Genomic DNA, 21,624 nt, shown 5'->3' on the forward strand with positions numbered 1-21,624 from the left:
TGCCATTTCGCAAGTGAAAGTATTTTAGTAAGTGTCTCCATTTTACATTTCCTAACCAATTAGGAAAATTTTCTGTCGTCGGGCAACACCTTTAGTTCTCATGAAGTCAGTCGTATTATGACTCCATTATGTACGGAGCTGTGAAAAGGCTTCAATAGAAGTGCGTGGGGCCTCTACTGTATCTCAGTATGCCTTCAATTAGATACAAGGGCACACACGTTTTTTTTTCGGTCAAATTCTGTAGGAATCACAGATAAAACTGTGGCATGCTGTATCGGACACCATATGTACAGACGCTATTGCGTTTTGGGGTGCTAATTGGCTGACCCTTTGTCAAACACCTTAGATGCCTCGGTCACTATTGACTGAGGCATCTAAGGGGGTTGAACGGCACAGGATCAGTGGTTTCCCTGATCCCGATCGTTACGAGAGTCCATCAGTCAATCACTGCCGGGCTCCAATTACCATGACGTACATGTATGTCGTTTTGTGGGAAGAGGTTAATATATTTGTATAAGGATGAGTGCGCTTTCTTTTTCCTTTCTCTTTAGAGGGCGCCAAATTCTTTACATATTAATAGAGATAAAGAGGCTCTGTCACCAGATTTTGCAACCCCTATCTGCTATTGCAGCAGATCGGCGCTGCAATGTAGATAACAGTAACGTTTTTGTTTTTTTTAAAACGAGCATTTTTGGCCAAGTTATGACCATTTTTGTATTTATGCAAATGAGGCTTACAAAAGTCCAAGTGGGCGTGTTTAAAGTAAAAGTCCAACTGGGCGTGTATTATGTGCGTACATCGGGGCGTTTTTACTACTTTTACTAGCTGGGCGTTCTGACGAGAAGTATCATCCACTTCTCTTCAGAACGCCCAGCTTCTGGCAGTGCACAGACACACAGCGTGTTCTCGAGAGATCACGCTGTGTCGTCACTCACTTCCTGCCCCAGGTCCTGCATTGTGTCGGACGAGCGAGGACACATCGGCACCAGAGGCTACAGTTGATTCTGCAGCAGCATCAGCAGGTAAGTAGCTACATCGACTTACCTGCAAACGCCGATGCAGAATCAACTGTAGCCTCTGGTGCCGATGTGTCCTCGCTCGTCCGACACGATGCAGGACCTGGGGCAGGAAGTGAGTGACGACACAGCGTGATCTCTCGAGAACACGCTGTGTCTGCACTGCCAGAAGCTGGGCGTTCTGAAGAGAAGTGGATGATACTTCTCGTCAGAACGCCCAGCTAGTAAAAGTAGTAAAAACGCCCCGATGTACGCACATAATACACGCCCAGTTGGACTTTTACTTTAAACACGCCCACTTGGACTTTTGCAAGCCTCATTTGCATAAATACAAAAATGGTCATAACTTGGCCAAAAATGCTTGTTTTTTAAAAATAAAAACGTTACTGTTATCTACATTGCAGCGCCGATCTGCTGCAATAGCAGATAGGGGTTGCAAAATCTGGTGACAGAGACTCTTTAAATGATAAAATTCTGGCTGCCTGTGGCCACCACTAATGGAGCTTAGGAATTTACTGCCCACTATTTATACGTTGCAATTAATAATAAAATAGTATGCAGTAAACTCCTAAACCTAGTGATAGCTGCAGAAATTAGGCATTTTTTTAAGCCAGAGAATTAGGGGCTTTGTATGAGAGAAACAAAGCTCTGATCGTAATAAACATATATTAAGGCCGGATTCACACGAGCGTGTGCGTTTTGCGTGTGCAAAAAACGCAGCGTTTTGCGCGAGCAAATGGTCCGTGTGTCATCAGCATATGGTGTGTGGCTGCGTGATCTTCGCGCAGCCGGCATCATGATGACACTCTGGTGTTCTGTTTACAAACAGAAAGGCACATGGTGCTTTTCAGTTTTCATTCATAGTTTTGACTACTGTAGCGCGCATCATGCACGGCACCCGCAAGTGCTTCCGTGTTGCCGAGCGCAATTTTTACGCACACATTAACTTCAATGGGTGCGTGCAGCGCGATACACGGGCAAATATAGGACATGTCATGAGTTTCACGCAGCGCACATACGCTGCGTGAAATTCACTGACAGCCTGAATGGCCCCATTCATTAACATAGGTCCGTAGGACTCGCGTGAAAATCACGCGCTTAGCACGGACGTATTATTAAAAATAAAACCACCTTCTTAATTTCTTTTTCTAAACCTCAAAACCGCGTGTCACAAGGATGGCATATGCGCGAAAATCACGCAGCCCTGCACCAAACACTTATGACACACGTAACAGCAACCCGCGCAAAACACTGCATTTTTTGCGCGCGCAAAACGCACACGTTCGTGTGAATTTCGCCTAACTATTATGAACTTTTTTTGGGTGGGAAAAAAACCCCAGCAATTCTGCCTTTGTTCTATGCATTTTCAATGTATGCCGTTCACTGTGCGGCCTAAATAACTTGTTACCTTTATTCTATGGGTCGGTACGATTACAGCTATACCACATATGTATAGATTTTTTATGTTTTACTAATTTTGCACAATAAAATCACAATAAAATTTTGAACTAAAATTATTTGTTTTGCATCGTCACTTTCCAGGAGTCATAACTTTTTTATTTTTCAGTCAATGTAGTGAAATGTGGGTTTGTTTTTTGAGGGACGAACATAGTTTTCATTGGTACTTTTTTGGGGTACATGTGACATATTGATTAACTTATTATTACTTTTTGGAGGGCAATGTTTATTGCGTTTTGTTTTTGGGTTTTTTACGGCGTTCATCTGATAGAATGTGTGTATTTTATCTTTTTTTTTTTTTTTTACACTTTTACTAAATAAAACTACTTTTTATTGGAAAAAAATTATTTTACTGTGCATCTTTATGAATAATTTTTATTTAACATGAATTACTTATTTTTTCAGTCCCACTAGAGGACTTCACTATGCAAACATTTGATCGCAGATATAATGATTTGGTATACTCAGTATACCAAAACAATATTGCCTGTCAGTGTAAGGCTATGTTCACACTGAGTTTTTTGCAGCCGGAATTTCTACCTCAAAATTCCGTTTGGAAGTTTGAGGCAGATTTTCCTCTCCCTGCACGCCGATTTTCACTGCGTTTTTTGCCCGCGGCCATTGAGCACCGCGGGCATAAAACACCGCAAAATAAGCTTTCTCTGCCTCCCATTGAAGTCAATAGGAGGTCAGAGGCGTAAACGCCCGAAGATAGGGCATGTCCCTTCTTTCACCCGTGAGGCGGTTTTACCGCTCGCGGGAAAAAGACGCCTCCGCCTCCCATTGAAATCAATGGAAGGCATTTTCGGGCCATTTTTGACTAGTTTTGCGGCGTGGTTTCCGCGTCAAAAAACTCAGTGTGAACATAGCCTAAGGGTATGTTCACACGCAGTAGCAAAATACGTCTGAAATTACAGAGCTGTTTTCGCCTGAAAGCAGCTCCTGATTTTCAGAAGTTTTTGTAACTACTCGTGTTTTTCGCTGCGTTTTTTACGGACGTTATTGGAGCTGGAGTCAATGAAAAACGGCTCCAAAAACGTCCCAAGAAGTGACATGCACTTCTTTGACGCGGGCGTCTTTTTACGCTCCGTCTTTTGACAGCAACGCGTAAAATTACACCTCTTCTGAACAGAACATCGTAAAACCCATTGAAAGCAATGGGCAGATGTTTGTAGGCGTAATGGAGCCGTTTTTTCAGGCGTAATTCGAGGCGCAAAATGCCCGAATTACATCTGAAAACTGCGTGTGAACATACCCTAAAACTGACAGGCAATCTATTAGGCCATGCCAGGACAGGCCTATGGGCCTTTGTTAGGCCCCCGGCCACCATGGCACCCCATAGGAGACCTGAGATCACATTTGCAGTCTGCCGATGGGTGACAAAGAGAGCCCCCTCCCCCTGTAAACCACTTAAATGCCGCGGTCACCATTGACTGCAGCATTTAAGGGGTTAAACAGCCACGATCTAAGGAAACTTCGATCGCTACCGTTAGAGCAGGAGCCTGGCTGTCATCAGACAGCCGAGCACCTGCTTCTGCCTGCACGTGCCCCTTAGTGACCGCCAAGAAAAGCCGTATTGGTGGTCACTCAGGAGTTGAAAAATACTTATAAGTTAAATGTGCGCGGATCCACAAACAATATAACGTGTATTGGGGATTTTTGGTTTCCCAGGAGATAAGTGCTGAAAGGTGTCTGGCCTAATAATAACCACTTTCTGTAATACAACATTTTGATAACATACCAACATTTTGGTAAAACATGTAGATAACGTAGTGTGTCATTTCTCACCTCTTTCTCTCTTGGTTACATCATTATTTTTGGTTCTACTGTGAACAGCTTCCAAACAGGGCTCTGATATTTTAGTTCTAAAGTCCAAAAGATTTGTCTTGGAGCTATTATGATGCCAGGAAAACTATATTAATGAAATAAAAAGAAGAAGAAAAAAAAAAACAACACTTTTTAGATACAGCACTCATTTGCATAAAAGGAGTGGACTGCAAAATTGGAAACTTTGATCTTTGGGAAAATAGCAGGTATTTTATATGTCATTTTTCTTTAAAGGAGTGCCTATAAAAAGTAATCAACCCGCCGATGGGTGACTTCAATCATTCATTAGGCGATTTCACACTGATCATTAATATGGTGAAAAGCTGTTTTACCTTAAGGCCGTGTTCCCACGGGACGGATACGCTGCTTAAAAACCACGCTGCGTATCCGATCTGGAACCCGCAGGAATTTCCGTCTGAAAAATTGCACCACATTGTGGTGCGGTTTTACGGACGGAAATTCTGCTGCGTAATTAAGCGCCTATACTCCCTGGATGACGTTTCAGGCCATGTGTCACAGGCTGCAGCGGTCACATGGGATACAACGTCATCCCAGGAGGCCGGACTGCACGAAGAAGCAGGGCGTTCTGGGTAAGTATGTTTGTTTTGTTTTTTTACGGCGTTGCGATTTTTGCTGCATAAACGCTGCGAATACGCCGCAAAAGTCGCAACCCATGGCTTTCTGTTGCAGGTTTTTCATCCCCATTGAATTCAATGGGAAAAACCCACAGCAGAAAATCAATGAAAACGCAGCATAAATTGAAATGCTGCGGAATTAAATTCTGCACGGCAGGTCAATTTATTAACATCTACGCTGCGTTTTTTTTCCACAGTGTGGGCATGAATGAGAGTTACTAAATCTTGCTGCTACTGTAAACATTGCAGAATTTCCGCACAGAATTCCGTTGCGGGAATTCTGGAGCATTTACGCTACGTGGGAACCTGGCTTAAGGTTACAGGGACACGATGTGTAATTTGATGCGGAAAATACGCACCAAAACTGCAGGTGTACGCACGTAGTTCCGCAGCTAAAACCGCACATAATGGTGCTTTTTTGGATGCGTTTTTAGGTGCGGCATTTACATTTTGATGCGGAAATAGGTGTGGTTTTATGCTGGGTATTTTAATGCATTTTTCTTTAAAACTAGTCAGATGCAATTCGCAAGCGAAAACGCAGGACAAATTGACACGCTGAAGATTTTAAAATACGCATAGGTCAATGTATGCGCCGAAAATAATCTGCACCGTGTAGGTGAGATTTCAAGAAATCTCATTTACTTTGTTGGTACTGTATTACGCTGCATATGTGTTGCATGAAAATACACACGGCAAATCCACACGTAATACGCAATGTGTACATTCAGCCTAAAAGAAACCTGTCAGCAGTTTTGAGATCTCAAAACTGCTGACAGGATGATACAGAGGAGGGGAAGGGCATTTCAAACGTACCTAACCGACGCTTGATTCTTTTAGCGCAGCAGTCGCATGTGCCACTCTGTGTTCTAAGTGATGGCTCTAGCGGCCAATCAAGAGACTGCTAGAGCCATCACTCAGAGCAGAGGGGCAGGGCTAGCAGCGTGCAGGGGAGGAGCACTTGCACATAAAATCCCGCCTCAGTGGCCTGCTATCGGGGAGTGTGCATCGCGCTGTCTGGAAAACACTGTGGCCATCTTGGATGAAAGAAGAGGGGCTTAGAAATAGGCGGCTCAACAAGTGAAAAGGAGGACACCAGGTAAATGAACTCCGCATTTTTCAGCTAAAGCGCCATTTTTATGTAAACCTGGAGGGTTGCTTTTTTAGCAGTTGTATAGATCTGTATGTAGTGAGATCCTAGTGAGTGGCTGCATTTAAACACAACTAGGTATTTGATCATTTAACTCTATGAATGCTTTCACACAAGCGTAATACGAATGTTTTTTTGCGCCTGTATTACTGATACAACACCTGGACCTCCCACAGTTGATAAGAATTCTATGCTCTAACTCTCGTTCTGATGTACCACGGGAGGTGGCCCAAAAAAGGTACCCGTATTACACTCGTTTGAAAGCAGCCCGTGACTGTGTAATGGGAATTAGGGGATTTGAAGCTGTAATGAAAAAATAGAGCTCTAATCCCCCTAAAGATATATACAGAATTATGTTCATAGGTTTAGGAACACGAAGTCATGTTGCTATTTTTCATAATCGCTGTATGCCATATAGGTCAAATTTTAATTGTGGCCTGGTTGTGTTTTTTTTCACTATTGACCTCGACTGAGAAAATAAGCAGTGCAACAAAATGATCTATAGAAACCACTGGTGCAGCTTCTTGAAAAATCCAACAGTGGCAGACGATTGCGTCAAAACCAAATATATTGACATGTCGTTAACCATTGTCATGATTTTACTGTGAGGTAGTGCTGTCGTTTTGCACTGCAGCAATACTCCAATAGCTATATCTGGAAGTGACAACAGCACAGAAACAGTGTTTTGACGAGTTCGGTGTGGAGGAACTCAAGGGGCCTGCACAAAGCCCTGACCTCAACCCCATCGAACACCTTTGGGATGAATTGGAACGTTGATTGCGAGCCAGACCTTCTTATCCAACATCAGTGCCTGACCTCACAAATGCTCTTTTGGCTAAATGGGCACAAGTTCCCACAGACACACTACAAATTCTTGCGGAAAGCCACCCCAGAAGAGGAGAGGCTGTTATGGCCAGAAAAGGTGCCCATCTCCACATCGACCATGGTTTTGAAATGGGATGTCCAACAAGCTCATAAAGGTCAGATGGTCAGGTGTCCCCATGCTTTATAGTGTAGGACAAAAAAAACAAACCGTGATGTGAGCAGAGCCTTAAGGGCGGATTCACACGAACATGAGAATTTTGCGCGCGCAAAAAACGCTGCGTTTTGCGCGCGTGACAGCAGTGTGACAGCTCCGTGTGTCATGTTCATATGGATGCGCGGCGGCGCGCTTTTCGCACAGCCGCCATCATTATGACACTCTGCTGTTGCGCGAATCACGCGCGTCCCACGGAAGTGCTTCCGTGTGGTGCGCGTGATTTTCACGCACCCATTGACTTCAATGGGTGCGTGATGCATGAAAAACGCCGAAATCTAGAACATGTCGTGAGTTTTACGCAGCGGACTCATGCTGCGCAAAACTCACGGACAGTCTGCACTGCCCCATAGACTTGCATAGGTCCGTGCGACCCGCGTGAAAACTACGCGGGCTGCACGGACGCAAATCACGTTCGTGTGAATCCCCCCTAACAGGGATAACGGTCTGCTCAAGCAAGATGGTAAATCTCAGCTTTTGCGTGGATTTGCAGTTATACGTTTATGACATAAAAAAAGAACTTGATTTGCGCTTACCTGACAACTTGTGGACACTTCCTCATCTTTGTTCTCCATTTGAATTGCATTTTGTTTCGTAGAAGAGTGTCTAATATATTTATTTGACTTGGGAGGAGATCTGATTTGTTTATCTGACTCATCAGTCCAAATATGTCGTCTCCTGAAAAACTCCTGCTCTCTTGGGGAATGTCTCTCCTGCTCTCTTGGGGAATGTCTCTCCTGCTCTCTTGGGGAATGTCTCTCCTGCTCTCTTGGGGAATGTCTCTCTTGCACTCTTGGGGAATGTCTCTCTTGCACTCTTGGGGAATGTCTCTCCTGCTGTTTGCTCCAGCTGGGATTGTCTTGGCGACAAGAGGTTGCATTGTGGCGGCTCCTTAAGGTTTCATGAAATTCAAGCCTTCTGTCATACTTTTCTTCAAAGTTCTCAGTATCTATTTTCTGACGAACTGGGGACGTTCCATTTTTAGTAACCATGGCTATGATCTCAAGTGTAAACCATAAGTGTATTTTTATTTCATTTATTGAATGAAGATTTCAACCTAAAACAAAAAAATAGAAAGTATCAATTCATATTGAAATATTACTGCTATGTAGATCACAATCCTTAATAGTTTGTAGTTATTACAGACGTGTCAAGTCTTCTGTTTATAATGGAGCCACAACAGCCATCATGGATCTGTTTTCGAGCATATATAAACATATCCTGACTGCTCCTATTGACTTATTTTGGGGTCTGTCAAGTTTGCAGTATGTTTGATGGCAAGAATAGCGGTACCGAGTGCACTATACTTACTGTCAAAAATACTAGAATCTCTTATGGAAAATTTATCAACAGAACCCACAACTATCTCTAGAACGGGGGCCTCTAAACCCCGTTCTACTGCTCTGTGTTGTGATTGAAGCATGTGATTTCCGACCATTAATTACGGAAACAGCGTAGAACTGAATAGTAGTTACAGAAACCGCGTAGCTCGCATGCTACACTGCTTCCGTAACTGTCATTCACAACTATGGGAGTTACAGAAACAGCCTAGCTCAGCGACGCTTCAGGCACAACACAAAGCAGTAGAACGGGGTTTAGGGGGCCCCGTTCTAGAGATAGGTGGGACCCGCATCTATCTGACGTTTATGACATATCCTGTGGATATGTCATAAATGTCTCTCTTTAACTATATTTATGACAAAACATTAAGCTATTTTGTCATTTGACCTAGTATAGAACGGCTGAATTCATAAATTGCAATTTACAGGTAACATATGGCTAGATCACCACAAGGAAACCTGGGCCTTCTGTATAAACTTGGTAATGAAAATGTGAGTAGTTGCTAATAGCAACAAAACAAATCACTTCCATTTATCCAGGTTAGAAAATAAAGGAAGTTGGGGATTTATCAAAACAAGTGCAAAGGAAAAGCCTATAAGGTCCCTGTTTGAATTTTCAAAAGCACGTCTGAAAAAATGAGAGATGGAAGCTGACTGGTTGCTATGAGCCACTGCACCATTTTTTCTTTGCACTAGAATTGGCGGGAAAAAAAAATATGCCTTTTTTTTGGACATGCACTATCCCTCTCACTTTTGGTGGAGATGTGCCCTGTCTTTTCCCCATTGACTTCAACAGGGAAAAGCAGACTGCTCTTTTCACAGTTTTTTTCACAAATAGTACAGTTGCAAAATTTATACAACCCCCCCCCCCCCCCCCATTGCAAATTCGGTTTATTAGTACAATGTACAAACTATCAGCTGTTTGCAAAAAAACAATCAAAAAAAGAACAATTTACAAAGCTCAACAGAACTAACAAGTGGTTTCTCCAAATTCAACACAAAATGCCATGACTACTGCCGTCTCGGAATTATTCAACCTCCTGAATAGAATCTCTCATTAGAGCGCACATTTACACATCAGGTGTTGTCTATAGGTTTTGAACTATTCAATGGCTTCATTATTAGCATCAGGTGCCTGAGATAAAACACATCAAGTACCTGGACTGGCTAGGGGTTTGTTGACCTTTGATTATATGTTAGAAATATGTCTAAGGGCTTATTCAGACGAACGGGATATACGTCCGTGCAACACGCGTGATTTTCACGTGCGTCGCACGGACCTATATTAGTCTATGGGGCCGTGCAGACATGTGCGTGATTTTTACGCAGCATTGGTCCGCTGCGTCAAAGTCATGACATGTCCGTTCTTTGAGCGCATCATGCACCCATTGAAGTCAATGGGTGTGTGTGAAAACCACGCATGCCACCCGGAAGCACTTCCGTGCGAACTGCGTGATTCGCACAACAGCTGTGAAAAGGATGAATGAAAACAGAAAAGCACCACGTGCTTTTCTGCTTACAAACATCCAAACGGAGTGTCATAATGATGGCGGCTGCGCGAAAATCACGCAGCCACGCATCATACGGGGCTGACACACGCAGCTGTCAAGTGCCTTTTTTTGCAAACGCACGCGCTCGTGTGAATCCGGCCTAAGGCTGCGTTCACATCTGCGTCAGGGCTCCGTTCCGACGTAGCTTTCCGTCGGAATAGCGCCCTGACTGACACAAACGGAAACCATAGGTTTCCATCACCATTGATTTCAATGTTGACGGATCTGGTGCCAATGGTTTCCATTTGTCTCCATTGTGCAAGGTTTCCGTCATTTTGACGGAATGAATACCGTAGTCGACTACGGTATTGATTCCGTAAAAACTACGGAACCCTTGCACAACTGAGACAAACGGAAACCATTGGCACCGGATCCGTCACCATTGAAATCATTGGTTTCCGTTTGTTTCAGTCAGGGCTCCATTCTGATGGAAAGCTCAGACGGAATGTCAGAATAGAGCCCTAACGGATATATGAACGAAGCCTGGTCGTAAAAGTTAAGAGAAGACATCATTCATTGCCTTGCACAAATAAGGAAAAAATATAGTAAAAGCTCAGAATGTTCCAAGAGATACAGTTGGAAGCATAGTTTGCAAGTTCAAGGTTAAATGAACTCTGGCTACATTACCTGGACGTGGCAGAAAGAGGAGGTTCATCTATGGTTGTGTTCAGATAGCACCGGTATCCTAGGGTTCTCGAGGTAGCGTCCCAACCCGGATGTAGGTTAAGAATTTTAGTCGGCACACCTTGCTTGTGTTTCAAAAATTATATTTATTTAGATTCTCAGAATAGATGCCAGAGGCTGTATGTGTGACGTCGACGTTTCGGTCGTAAGACCTTCGTCGGGCACTGAGCCGTACTGGGGACTGGAACGATATAAATCTTTAATGTGTAGGAGCGCTGCTAAGAATCGTACTTGGCGGCTTACCGCTCTTCATGGGCGCCCATGAAGAGCGGTAAGCCGCCAAGTACGATTCTTAGCAGCGCTACTACACATTAAAGATTTATATCGTTCCAGTCCCCAGTACGGCTCAGTGCCCGACGAAGGTCTTATGACCGAAACGTCGTCGTCGCACATACAGCCTCTGGCATCTATTCTGTGAATCTAAATAAATATAATTTTTGAAACACAAGCAAGGTGTGCCGACTACAATTCTTAACCAAAGAAAGAGGAGGTTATCACCAACTGCCACCAGATTCCTGAGGAGGCAGGTGGTCAAAAATCCTCGGGTGACTACAAACAATCTGCAGCAATATTTGGTGGCAACAGGCACTAAGGCTACATTCACACGAGCGTGACAGATTTCTGCACGTAAAAAAATGCAGCGGTTTTTTTTCCGTGTGTCTTGCGTTTTTACGCTAGTGTGTTTTTCACATGCGCAAGCACTTTTTTTTTTTATTCCTTTTTTTATTTATTTCTATGTAATTGATGCGTGAAACACGGACAGCACACGGATGTGCGTCCGTGTGCTATCCGTGATTTTCACGCACCCATTGACTTCAATGAGCGACTAGGTGCGTGAAAACACACCAATATAGGACATGCAGTGAGTTTCACGCAACAGACCCTATCTGTGTGGAAACGCAAGCATGTGTGAATAGCCCCATTCAAATCAATGGTGCTGTGCGTTGGTTCAACGAGAATCACGCTGGTCTGAATGAGCCCTAATGTTTAGTTTGCACAGTAAGGCGCTCACTAAACGCTGAACGTCTCCATGCCCGAACTCCAAGATACACAATTCTACTGACCCAAAAGGACAAGAGAAGTCAGTTCCAATATGCTCAAAACCAAATAAATAAGCCAAAGAATTTTTGGAATTCTGTTCTGTGGAGAGATGAAACAAAACATTTTGGGCCTATGGATCATAGATCTGTTTGGAGGAGAGAGAATGTAGCATACGCTGAAAAGAACAGCCTACCTACGGGTGGCTCGTGATGCTATGGTGCTGCCTTGCTTTTTCTGGCACAGGAAACCTGCAGTGTGTGGGGGGCAACATGGATTCGATCAAGAATCAGGAAATCCTAGGAGAAACCGTCAAGTCCACCAAGGCATTGTTCCAGAAGAAGTCCTGGAAGATTCTGGAGTGGCTGTCACAGTTGCCTGACTTTAACCCCATGGAATATATATGGTGGGATTGGTAGAAGGTGGTTGCAGCACACAAATCCAAGAATATTAGTGAACTGGAGGCCATTGCCCATGAAAATGATGGCATGCTCTTTCAGTTGTCATATTATCGAGATATTCTTAACTGAGAAGCAATAAAATATCTGCATAATGTGTCATACTGAGGTACCATATGGCATAATGGCAGCCGATGTCTCTGTGTACAGAACTGCAGCTGCTTCATGTGCCGCTGTACTTTGTGGCAGCGGAATTGTTTGTTTTTTCATAGAATCATTAGAATTAAAGGGGTTATTCCAATTCCATAAATTATAACGTTATATTTAATTGTGGGACAACCCCTTTGTGTAGAGGCAGAACTGTTTCCATGGGAGAATGTGATTGCAGCTTTTGCATCCAGCATACACGGACATCAATGAGATAAATGCCATTCAAATGCAGGGCACAGGGCATGCTGGAATTTTTTAAAACAAGTGGCTCTGGGCTGCACTGGGTAGATGTGACTTTTTAATAAAATATCTAGCAAAGGGCACAACAAACACCAAGGTTCTTATTTTTCAAAACTGTCTAAAACTGGTCTTGTTGCCCATAGCAACCAATCACAATGCAGCTATGGAAAAAAATGAAAGCTGCACTATTGGTTGCTATGGGCAACAAGATTAGTTTTACTTTAAACAGTTTTAATAAATGAGGCCCCAAGTGTGAACACAATGGGGAGATTTATTAATGCGGACATAATGCGATTTTCAGACTTTTTTTGTGCCACTCGCGATTTTTGCTGCGATTTTTACGCCCGTTTTTGGAGCTTTTTTCAATAGTCTATGGAAAATGGCTCCAAAAACGTCCCAAGAAATGTCCTGCACTTCTTTTTCGCGGCCGTTTTTTTACACATATAAAAACGCTCCGTTGGAACAGAATGCCGTTTTCCCATTGAAATCAATGGGCAGACGTTTGGAGGCGAAAATAGGCCGTGTGAACATACCTTTAAAGTTAGACAGGATAAAAGTAAACTAGACACAGAAACTGCACCAAATTAATCACCATGCAGCACGCTGTATAATACATTTGGCGCATCTCGATAAACATGTTAAGACACTTTTCCCTTTCTTACCCACCTATTAGCTGACGTACTTTACACCAAAAATTTGTGCCAAAAGTATGGCGCACGCCAATAAGGGTATGTTCACACACACTAATTACGGATGTAATTCGGGCGTTTTTGCCCCGAATTACGTCCGAAAATAGCGCCTCAATAGCGTTGACAAACATCTGCCCATTGAAAGCAATGGGCAGACGTTTGTCTGTTCACACGAGGCGTATATTTACGCGCCGCTGTCAAATGACGGCGCGTAAATAGACGCCCGCGTCAAAGAAGTGACCTGTCAATGAATAGCAGCGCCAATTACGTCCGTAATGGACGCGGCGTTCAAACGCCTGCACATGCCGTTACGGCTGAAATTACGGGGATGTTTTCAGGCGGAAACATCCCCGTAATTTCAGCCGTTACGGATGCTGTCGTCTGAACATACCCTAATAGATCTTGTGCGTTTGAACACTCAGCTTACTTTTTCTAGACCCTTTTCAAAACTGTCGAATTAGGCTGGGTTCACACGAGTATGTTACGTCCGTAATGGACGGAACGTATTTCGGCCGCAAGTCCCGGACCGAACACAGTGCAGGGAGCCGGGCTCCTAGCATCATAGTTATGTACGACGCTAGGAATCCCTGCCTCGCTGCCGGACAACTGTCCCGTACTGTAATCATGTTTTCAGTACGGGACAGTAATCTCATCTACACATTGCAGTATTTTTCTGCACATAAATTGACCTGCGGTGAGTATTTCAAAATCCGCAGGTAGTCAATTTATCTTGCGCTTCCACCTGCGAATTGTATCTGACACGTTTATAAAAAAAAAAAATGCACGAATATCCGCAGCATAAAACCGCATCAAAATATACAAAACGCACCTAAAAACGTATATTAAGAAAAAAATGCACTATTTGGTGCAGATTTTGACATTGAGCACAAACCTATCCTCAGCATTCACTCGCATGCTGCAACTACACCAAAACTGGCGTGAGGTAACCTACAGGCACATGAAATAGTAACGATATATTCACACACAGCAGATTTGTTGCAGACATTTCTGTGGCTGAAAAATACATTACATACATCCGAATGGGGCTTGCCGAAATTCATGCATGCGCTGCAGAAACTACCCCGTCCACACGTATGGAATGAATTTTTCACAGAAATTTCTGCAGCAAATCCTCCACATGTAAATATGCCCCAAGGATGTTGTCGAGGAATGTAGTTATCAATGCTGTCCCACACTGCTGTGTACAATGACTTCTTTGTAATATATATATATATATATATAGCCACTGCCTTCATAGTATGTGAACCTGGTGTAATACAACAGCCCTTACCTTATCCAATCTGTTGGTCTGAGGAAGTTTTGAATGAAAACATAAATGAAGCGCATACTCGCTGCAGCAAGTCACTTGAGGTTTCTGACAGAAAATGGTCTCATTACTTTGTGTTGTTGTGTCTGCATCCCTGAGACTATAAAGTGTTTTGGGGCAGGTCATGTGTGGCGTGTGTGTAATTGGGATTGGATGAAGACATGTAGGTGGAACAGATACATGTCTCCTCTTGTCACACGTTCAGGGGCATGTCTTTTTTATATACTGCATGCTTCTGCTCATGTTCTGTCGTGTAATTCCGAATTAAATTGATGTTTGGTCAACAGAAAACGTTGTGTAGCAAGTATGAGACCGAAATCTGACAACCAGTAATAAAATGATTTGCTGTATCACTTGCTGTATTTAAAAGTATCTACAAAGCAAACGTATAGCATAAACTATTAAAGAGGTTGTGTCCTCCGGTTATTAACCCCTTTTAAAAAAGTAGCCGATGCGGCGATCACGTTATCGCCACAGGTTCAGCTTCTCTCGCCCCCAGTGATCAGCTGTTATCGCCGGGAGAAGCTGCAGCAAGTTATTTTACATGCCGGCCATTTAAATGAACGGTTGTCTATGTGATGCAAAGACGTGCCGGGTCCACCAGAGCAGGCACCCCTGCACACGACCGTATTTTCATCTATCCCGAAATACGGATCCGTAGGCATCCGTATTCCATCCGTATATACAGATCCGTAAAAAAGTGAGGATGCAAATGTCACCAGCATGTAGCATAGCAACGCTTTCATAAATACGGAAGGTATACGGATACACATCCGTATACCATCCGTGTTTACGGAAGCTCCCATCGACTTCTATGAGAGAGTCCGTGCCGTAATTACTGACAAGAATTGGACATGTTCTATAATTTTTTTCAGCACGGACACCCATCAGTAAAAATACTGAAAGGTGTCTGTGGCCAATAAAAATGAATGAGTCCGTAATTACTGTCAGTAATTACTGATGAAAAATACTATCGTGTGCATAGAGCCTTAGGCTGGGTTCACACGACCAATTTTCAGGAGTAAACGAGGCGTTTTACGCCTCGCATTACGCCTGAAAACACGGCTCAAATACGTCGGCAAACATCTGCCCATTAATTTCAATGGGTTTGCCGACGTACTGTGCCGACGACCTGTAATTTTACGTGTCGCTGTCAAAAGACGGCGCGTAACACTGGGGGTTTGCATTTTCGACTTTGACGAAGTTTGGATTTGTGGGGAACATATTTAAGGCTATACAAGCGTTATATACTCGACCTACTGCTAAAGTTCTTTCTAATGGTTTCCTGTCTACCCCCTTCCATATTACCAATGGCACTAGGCAGTAGGGATGTCACGATACCAGAATTTGGACTTCGATACCGATACTTCGTTTAGTATTGCGATTTCGATACCAATTTCGATACTTTTGCCAACAGTAATAAAAAAAAAATTCTTCCGTTTTCTGATGTGAGGCGCGACGTGTGATGAATTTTGAACGCGCCTCACATTAATAGTAATTAATCCCATCATGTTTCTCAGTCATAATGGGTTAATGTGCGAGGTACATGATGGGGTTAATTACTATTAATGTGAGGCACATGGAGGTTAAATTCATCGCACCTCGCGCCTCACATTAATAAGTGAATGAAAGCCGTGTTTATTTAACTTTTTTACAGCGTACACATCATAAATGATGCAAAAAAATAGTTGTGCGCGCCATTACTGAATGTGTATGTTTTATGTATTGAGACTTATTTTAATGTTTATTGTAAAAAAGGTGAATGTGTATTTTTTTTTAAATTTAACAATACTTTGTTTTTACTTTATTTTTAAACTTTAATGTACTGACATATATCAGATATGTGCCAGTACATTACCCTGTGGACGGATAGTACACAGGCAGTTGTTAGGACATACTTGGGTATGTCCTAACAACAGGAAATATGGTAAGACAGCCCTGGGGTCCGTCAATAGACCCTGGGCTGTCTGCCCATATATGGTATGGCCCTCGATCGCGTCACAGGAATTCCCTGTGACGCGATCCAGGGGCATCCCCCCTTCTCACTTTCCCCTGAATGCTGCAGTCAGCTGTGATCGCAGCATTCAGGGGAATAACGGCGGAGATGAGAGGTTTCTCTGATCTCCGCCGTTATAGAGCGGGGCTCCGGCTGTGTAATACAGCCATTGCCCCGCTCCTGACAGGAAGTGCGTGCGCGGTCAGCATGAGGTGATGCGGTCGGCGCTGCACTAATGAGCGGCGGTTCAGGCACCGGAGACAGAACATGGGGGTGTTTTGTAGTGCGCCCGCCATGTTCTGTCTCCAGTGCCGCCGCTCATTAGTGCAGCGCTGGCCGCATCCCATCATCCTGACCCCGCGAACTTATCATGACTGAGGAGCGGGGCTGTGGCTGAATTACACAGCCGCAGCCGCGCTCCCATACATTCATGTATTACTATACTGAGCTGTGCGGCTGCGCAGCTAAGTATCGAAATACAGGAAATAGCGGTATCGAACCGTTTAGGGATGCACAGTATCGAAACAGTATCGAAGTTTCGATGCACCGTGCATCCCTACTAGGCAGGGGTGCCCGCTGTTCCCCTTATTATTTAAACTGGTTATGGAACCTCTAGCAGAATCTATAAGATCTAACTTGCTGATTCGTGGTATTCCAGTGGGGTTTCGACAACATAAAATTGGATTGTTTGCGGATGACATTATTTTGACTATTACTGACCCTTTGTCCTCCCTAAGGGAAATTTCTCAACTTATTTCTAGCTTTGGATTAGTATCTTATTATAAAGTGAATGCATCTAAATCTCAAATTCTTGGGCTCTTTATCACCCCGTCCCTGAAACAATCCATACTAACTGAGTTCCCATATCAATGGGAAAACTCTTCCATTCCTTATCTGGGAATCCAAATTGGTTATCCTCTGTCCCGACTTCCCAAAATAAATTTCGAACCTCTTCTAGCTTCCCTACAGAAAGAATTGGATCAAATTGCTTCACACGAACCCTCATGGCTAGGACGCAATGTGTGTTATAATAATTTGGGCAGTATGAACATCTTATATTACCTGCGCACGCTGCCAATCCCTATACCGCTCATATGGCTTTCTAAATTCCAGAAGCAACTTCAGAATTTCCTGTGGGGAGGAAGGAAGCCTCGGATTGCAGCGTCCCTCCTGATGAAGCGGAAACATAGAGGTGGGCTGGGAGTCCCTAATCTCTTATCTTACCATAGAGCATTAGTAATTAAACAATCTGAAAAATGGTTTACTTCCTCTTCTGGAGTTAGCTGGCCAGCGATTGAACACTATTTAATAGGGGGTCAACCTTTATCTACTGTACTATTGGCTTATGCCTTAAAACCTGACCTTCCTCTTCCCAATATCCCCACAGTTAGGCTGGGTTCACACGACCATGTTACGTCCGTAATGTACGGAACGTATTTCGGCCGGAAGACCCGGACCGAACACAGTGCAGGGAGCCGGGCTCCTAGCATCATAGTGATGTACGATGCTAGGAGTCCCTGCCTCTGCGTGGAACTACTGTCCCGTACTGTAATCATGATTACAGTACGGGACAGTTGTCCTGCAAAGAGGCAGGGACTCCTAGCATCGTACATCACTATGATGCTAGGAGCCCGGCTCCCTGCACTGTGTTCGGTCCGGGTCTTCCGGCCGAAATACGTTCCGTACATTACGGACGTAACATGGTCGTGTGAACCCAGCCTTAGGGTCGCAGTGCAATGCTGGCTTCACTTTATCGCACAGCCCACTGGGGTTCCTGGGAGCAGTAAGATACAGATACCGATAGGGGTGTTAGAAATAATGATTCCCAATTTAGGAATCAAACATTGGCCGATAACAGGCATCCACTTTATCTCTGACTTATTCTCAGGGAAAGATATTAAGCCCTTTGCCAACATTCAAGAACAGTTTCAGGTCTCGGATAGAGATATTTATAAGTATACTCAGATTAAATCTTACTTAGCGGCTTCACCTCTGGCAGAGCTTCAGTTACCCCTATCTACTAGTGCACAACTCTCTGGGTCTGGTTGGGGAGTTGGGAACCTTACGGCTAGAATATACGATGTACTGAATGGGGATGTGGAGACTTCTAGGCGAGCACACTTCTTAAACTGGGAGAGAGACATGGGTAAATCTTTCTCTCTGGCACAATGGGATACAGCGATTAAATGGACTTTGAAATCATCAGTTTGTATTAACCTTTTGGAAGTTTTCCATAAGGTTCTGTTGAGGTGGTATTACACTCCGTCCAAATTGGCTAAGATATATCCTCAAACTTCCAACCTATGTTGGCGTAATTGCGGCCAAGAAGGCTCGATATATCATATATTTTGGGGATGTCCCCGCCTGGTAGACTTCTGGACCAACATTTTTCGGTTACTTTCAGAGGTTACGGGGATTCCTGTTCTCCCAGATCCATGGCTAGCATTGCTATCTTTAGAGATCGAGAGGATCCCGCCTGTTTCTCGACGCCTAGTGTGCCATCTTTTACTTACAGCTAAACTACTAATAGCTAAGGCCTGGAGGTCTCCAACATCACCCACATGTGAAGAGGTGGTGGCCAGGGTGTCAACACATTGTGTATACGAACGCATTTTCTATCTTAGACAAAATAGATATGCTTCTTATATTGCCTTCTGGAATCCCTGGATAATATTTCATAAAGTGGAGGTGGAGATAACACAGATTTCGGCAATTCCCCTTGTTTCTTGTTCTCTGTTGATATGTTATGTGAACGAAATGGAGCACTGCTGATTACATTGTTTTAATACTTGTGTATGTTACACTACACCTTTATGTCAAATGTTGTTTATTTCGAAAATTTCAATAAAAATTGAATGTTGGAAAAAAAAAAACGGCGAGTAAAATAACAGCGTCGTCAAAGAAGTGCAGGACACTTCTTGGGACGTAGTTTGAGCCGTTTTTCATTGACTTCAATGAAGAACAGCTCCAAATTACAGCCGTAATTGACGCCTCGCAAAATGCGAGTACGAGCAATTACGTGTGAAATGCAGGAACTGTTTTCTCCTGAAAACAGCTCCGTAATTTCAGCCGTAATTGTCGATTATCGTGTGCACATACCCTTACAGAATGAGTTGACACCCCTCTATGATGTCCTATGCTCTAATGGAGAATATAGACAGGAGTTATCCTGATGGGACATTCCCTTATACACTAAATACCTACTGTCACTTCCAGTTATAGAATTTTAAAACAGTTCATGCTATTTAAAGCTCTGTTCACACTTGCTTTGTGGCTTCCAGTGCCGGATCCTACAGGCACCCCTCAGGTCTCAATGGGGTCTGTCGGGTTCCATCATATTGACAGGAAGAATAGCACTCTTTCTCCCGTCAAATCTAAAAGAAATTGCCGTGGAGGCTTCAAACTGAAACAAATGTAAACAGTGGGTGTCAGCTATAATGGCCAGAATTGGAGCTAGCACAGGTCCCAGACGTTTAACCCTTTAGTTGCTGCGGTCAATAGCGACCGCGGCATCTAAGTGGTTTGCATCCCATCACCGTGATCGCGGGGTGCCGATGGTATGCTATTGTAACCAGAGGCCTAACAATGGCCTTCTGGTCTGCTATGTAAGGGCTTATTCAGGCGAACGTATAATATGTCCGTGCTACGAAAATCACGCGCGTCGCATGGACCTATGTTAGTCAATGGGGCCGTTCAAACAGTCCGTGATTTTCACACAGCGTATGTCCGCTGCATAAAACTCACGACATGTCCTATATTTGCCCAGTTTTTCGCGCATCACGCACCCATTGAAGTCAATGGGTGCGTGAAAACCGCACACGGACACACTTCCATGTGCCGCGCGTGATGCGTGCTACAGTAGTCAAAACTATGAATGAAAACAGAAAAGCACCACGTGCTTTTCGGTTTGTAAACAGAAAACCAGAATGTCATCGTGATGCCGGTTGCGCGAAAATCACGCAGCCACGCACCATATGCTGATGACACACGGAGCTTTTGCGCACGCAAAACGCACACGCTCGTGTGAATCCGGCCTTAGTCTATTAGGCCCTGCAAGAGGTATGGCCTAATAGGCTGCCAGTCATTGAAAAACTGACTGGAATAATAAAATGCAGTACATAAGTAGTGCAGTGTATTATACCAGCGATTTAGATTTTCAGATCTTCAAGTCCACTAGTGGGAATAAAAAAATAAAAAAATAAAATAAACAATAGCTGAAAGTAATAAAAATTGCCTTGTGGGTATGTTCACACGCTAAAGTAAGAACGGCTGTAAAATACGGAGCTGTTTTCAAGGGATAACAGCCTCTGATTTTCAGTCATTTTTTAAAGCATCAAACATTTTTTGATGCGGTTTTTTTTTAGACAAAAAGAAGTGACATGCAGTTCTTTTTACGGTGCATTTCAAAATTATTGGTATGACCGTGACCGTAATGACCTACATAATAACATTATCAAATTATTCATCCCGTATGATTAAATGCCATAAATAAAACAAAAACATTAAGCTAGAATTGCTGCTTTTTTTTGGTCACCCTCCACCTCCCACAATATGGAATAAAAAGTGATCAAAAGTCTCATGTAACTCAAAATGGTACCAATGAAAACGAAAACTCGTCCAACAAAAAATAAGCTCTCACAAAGGGAAAAACTAAAACGTTATGGCTCTCAGAATATGAAGACAGAAAAACCTGATTTTAAAAAGTGTTTTTACTTTGTAAAAGTAGTAAAAAATAAAAAAAATGATATAATGCTTTTGCCGTAATCGCACTCACCTGACGAATAAAGTTAACATGTCACTTATACTTCATAGAGAATGCAGTATTAAAAACAAAACAAACAAAGCCAGAATTGCTGTTTTTTTTATCACCTTGCCTCCCAAAAATGGAGTAAAAAGTGATCAAAAAGTCGCATTTACCCTAAAATGGGACCAATAAAAACGACAAATTAACCCCTTCCCGCCCAATAATGTACAGTTACGTCGTCAGCGCTAGTGTGTTAGCGCCTTCTCTCGTAACTGTACGTGATGGTGAT

General features: G+C 43.4%; 1 protein-coding gene across 2 annotated transcripts in view; it reads right to left on the bottom strand.

Moving 5' to 3' along the window:
* The window catches only part of TRAF3IP3 (TRAF3 interacting protein 3), a 97,353-nt gene that overhangs the window by 54,576 nt on the left and 21,153 nt on the right, over positions 1-21,624 (bottom strand). Inside the window, exons 1-3 of one of the 2 annotated variants that reach the window (XM_075853721.1) lie at positions 14,560-14,703; positions 7,656-8,176; positions 4,263-4,386 (exon numbers count right to left, since the gene is read on the bottom strand). In XM_075853721.1, coding sequence (XP_075709836.1) covers positions 4,263-4,386; positions 7,656-8,111 — 580 coding nt within the window. In that variant the 5' untranslated portion in view covers positions 8,112-8,176; positions 14,560-14,703. Of the gene's footprint in view, positions 1-4,262; positions 4,387-7,655; positions 8,177-14,559; positions 14,704-21,624 lie in introns of those variants that run through there. The other variant, XM_075853722.1, reaches the window with a different exon arrangement.

The sequence above is a fragment of the Rhinoderma darwinii genome, chromosome 2 (assembly GCF_050947455.1).
Source record: "Rhinoderma darwinii isolate aRhiDar2 chromosome 2, aRhiDar2.hap1, whole genome shotgun sequence".
In the NCBI taxonomy this organism is placed as follows: domain Eukaryota; kingdom Metazoa; phylum Chordata; class Amphibia; order Anura; family Rhinodermatidae; genus Rhinoderma; species Rhinoderma darwinii.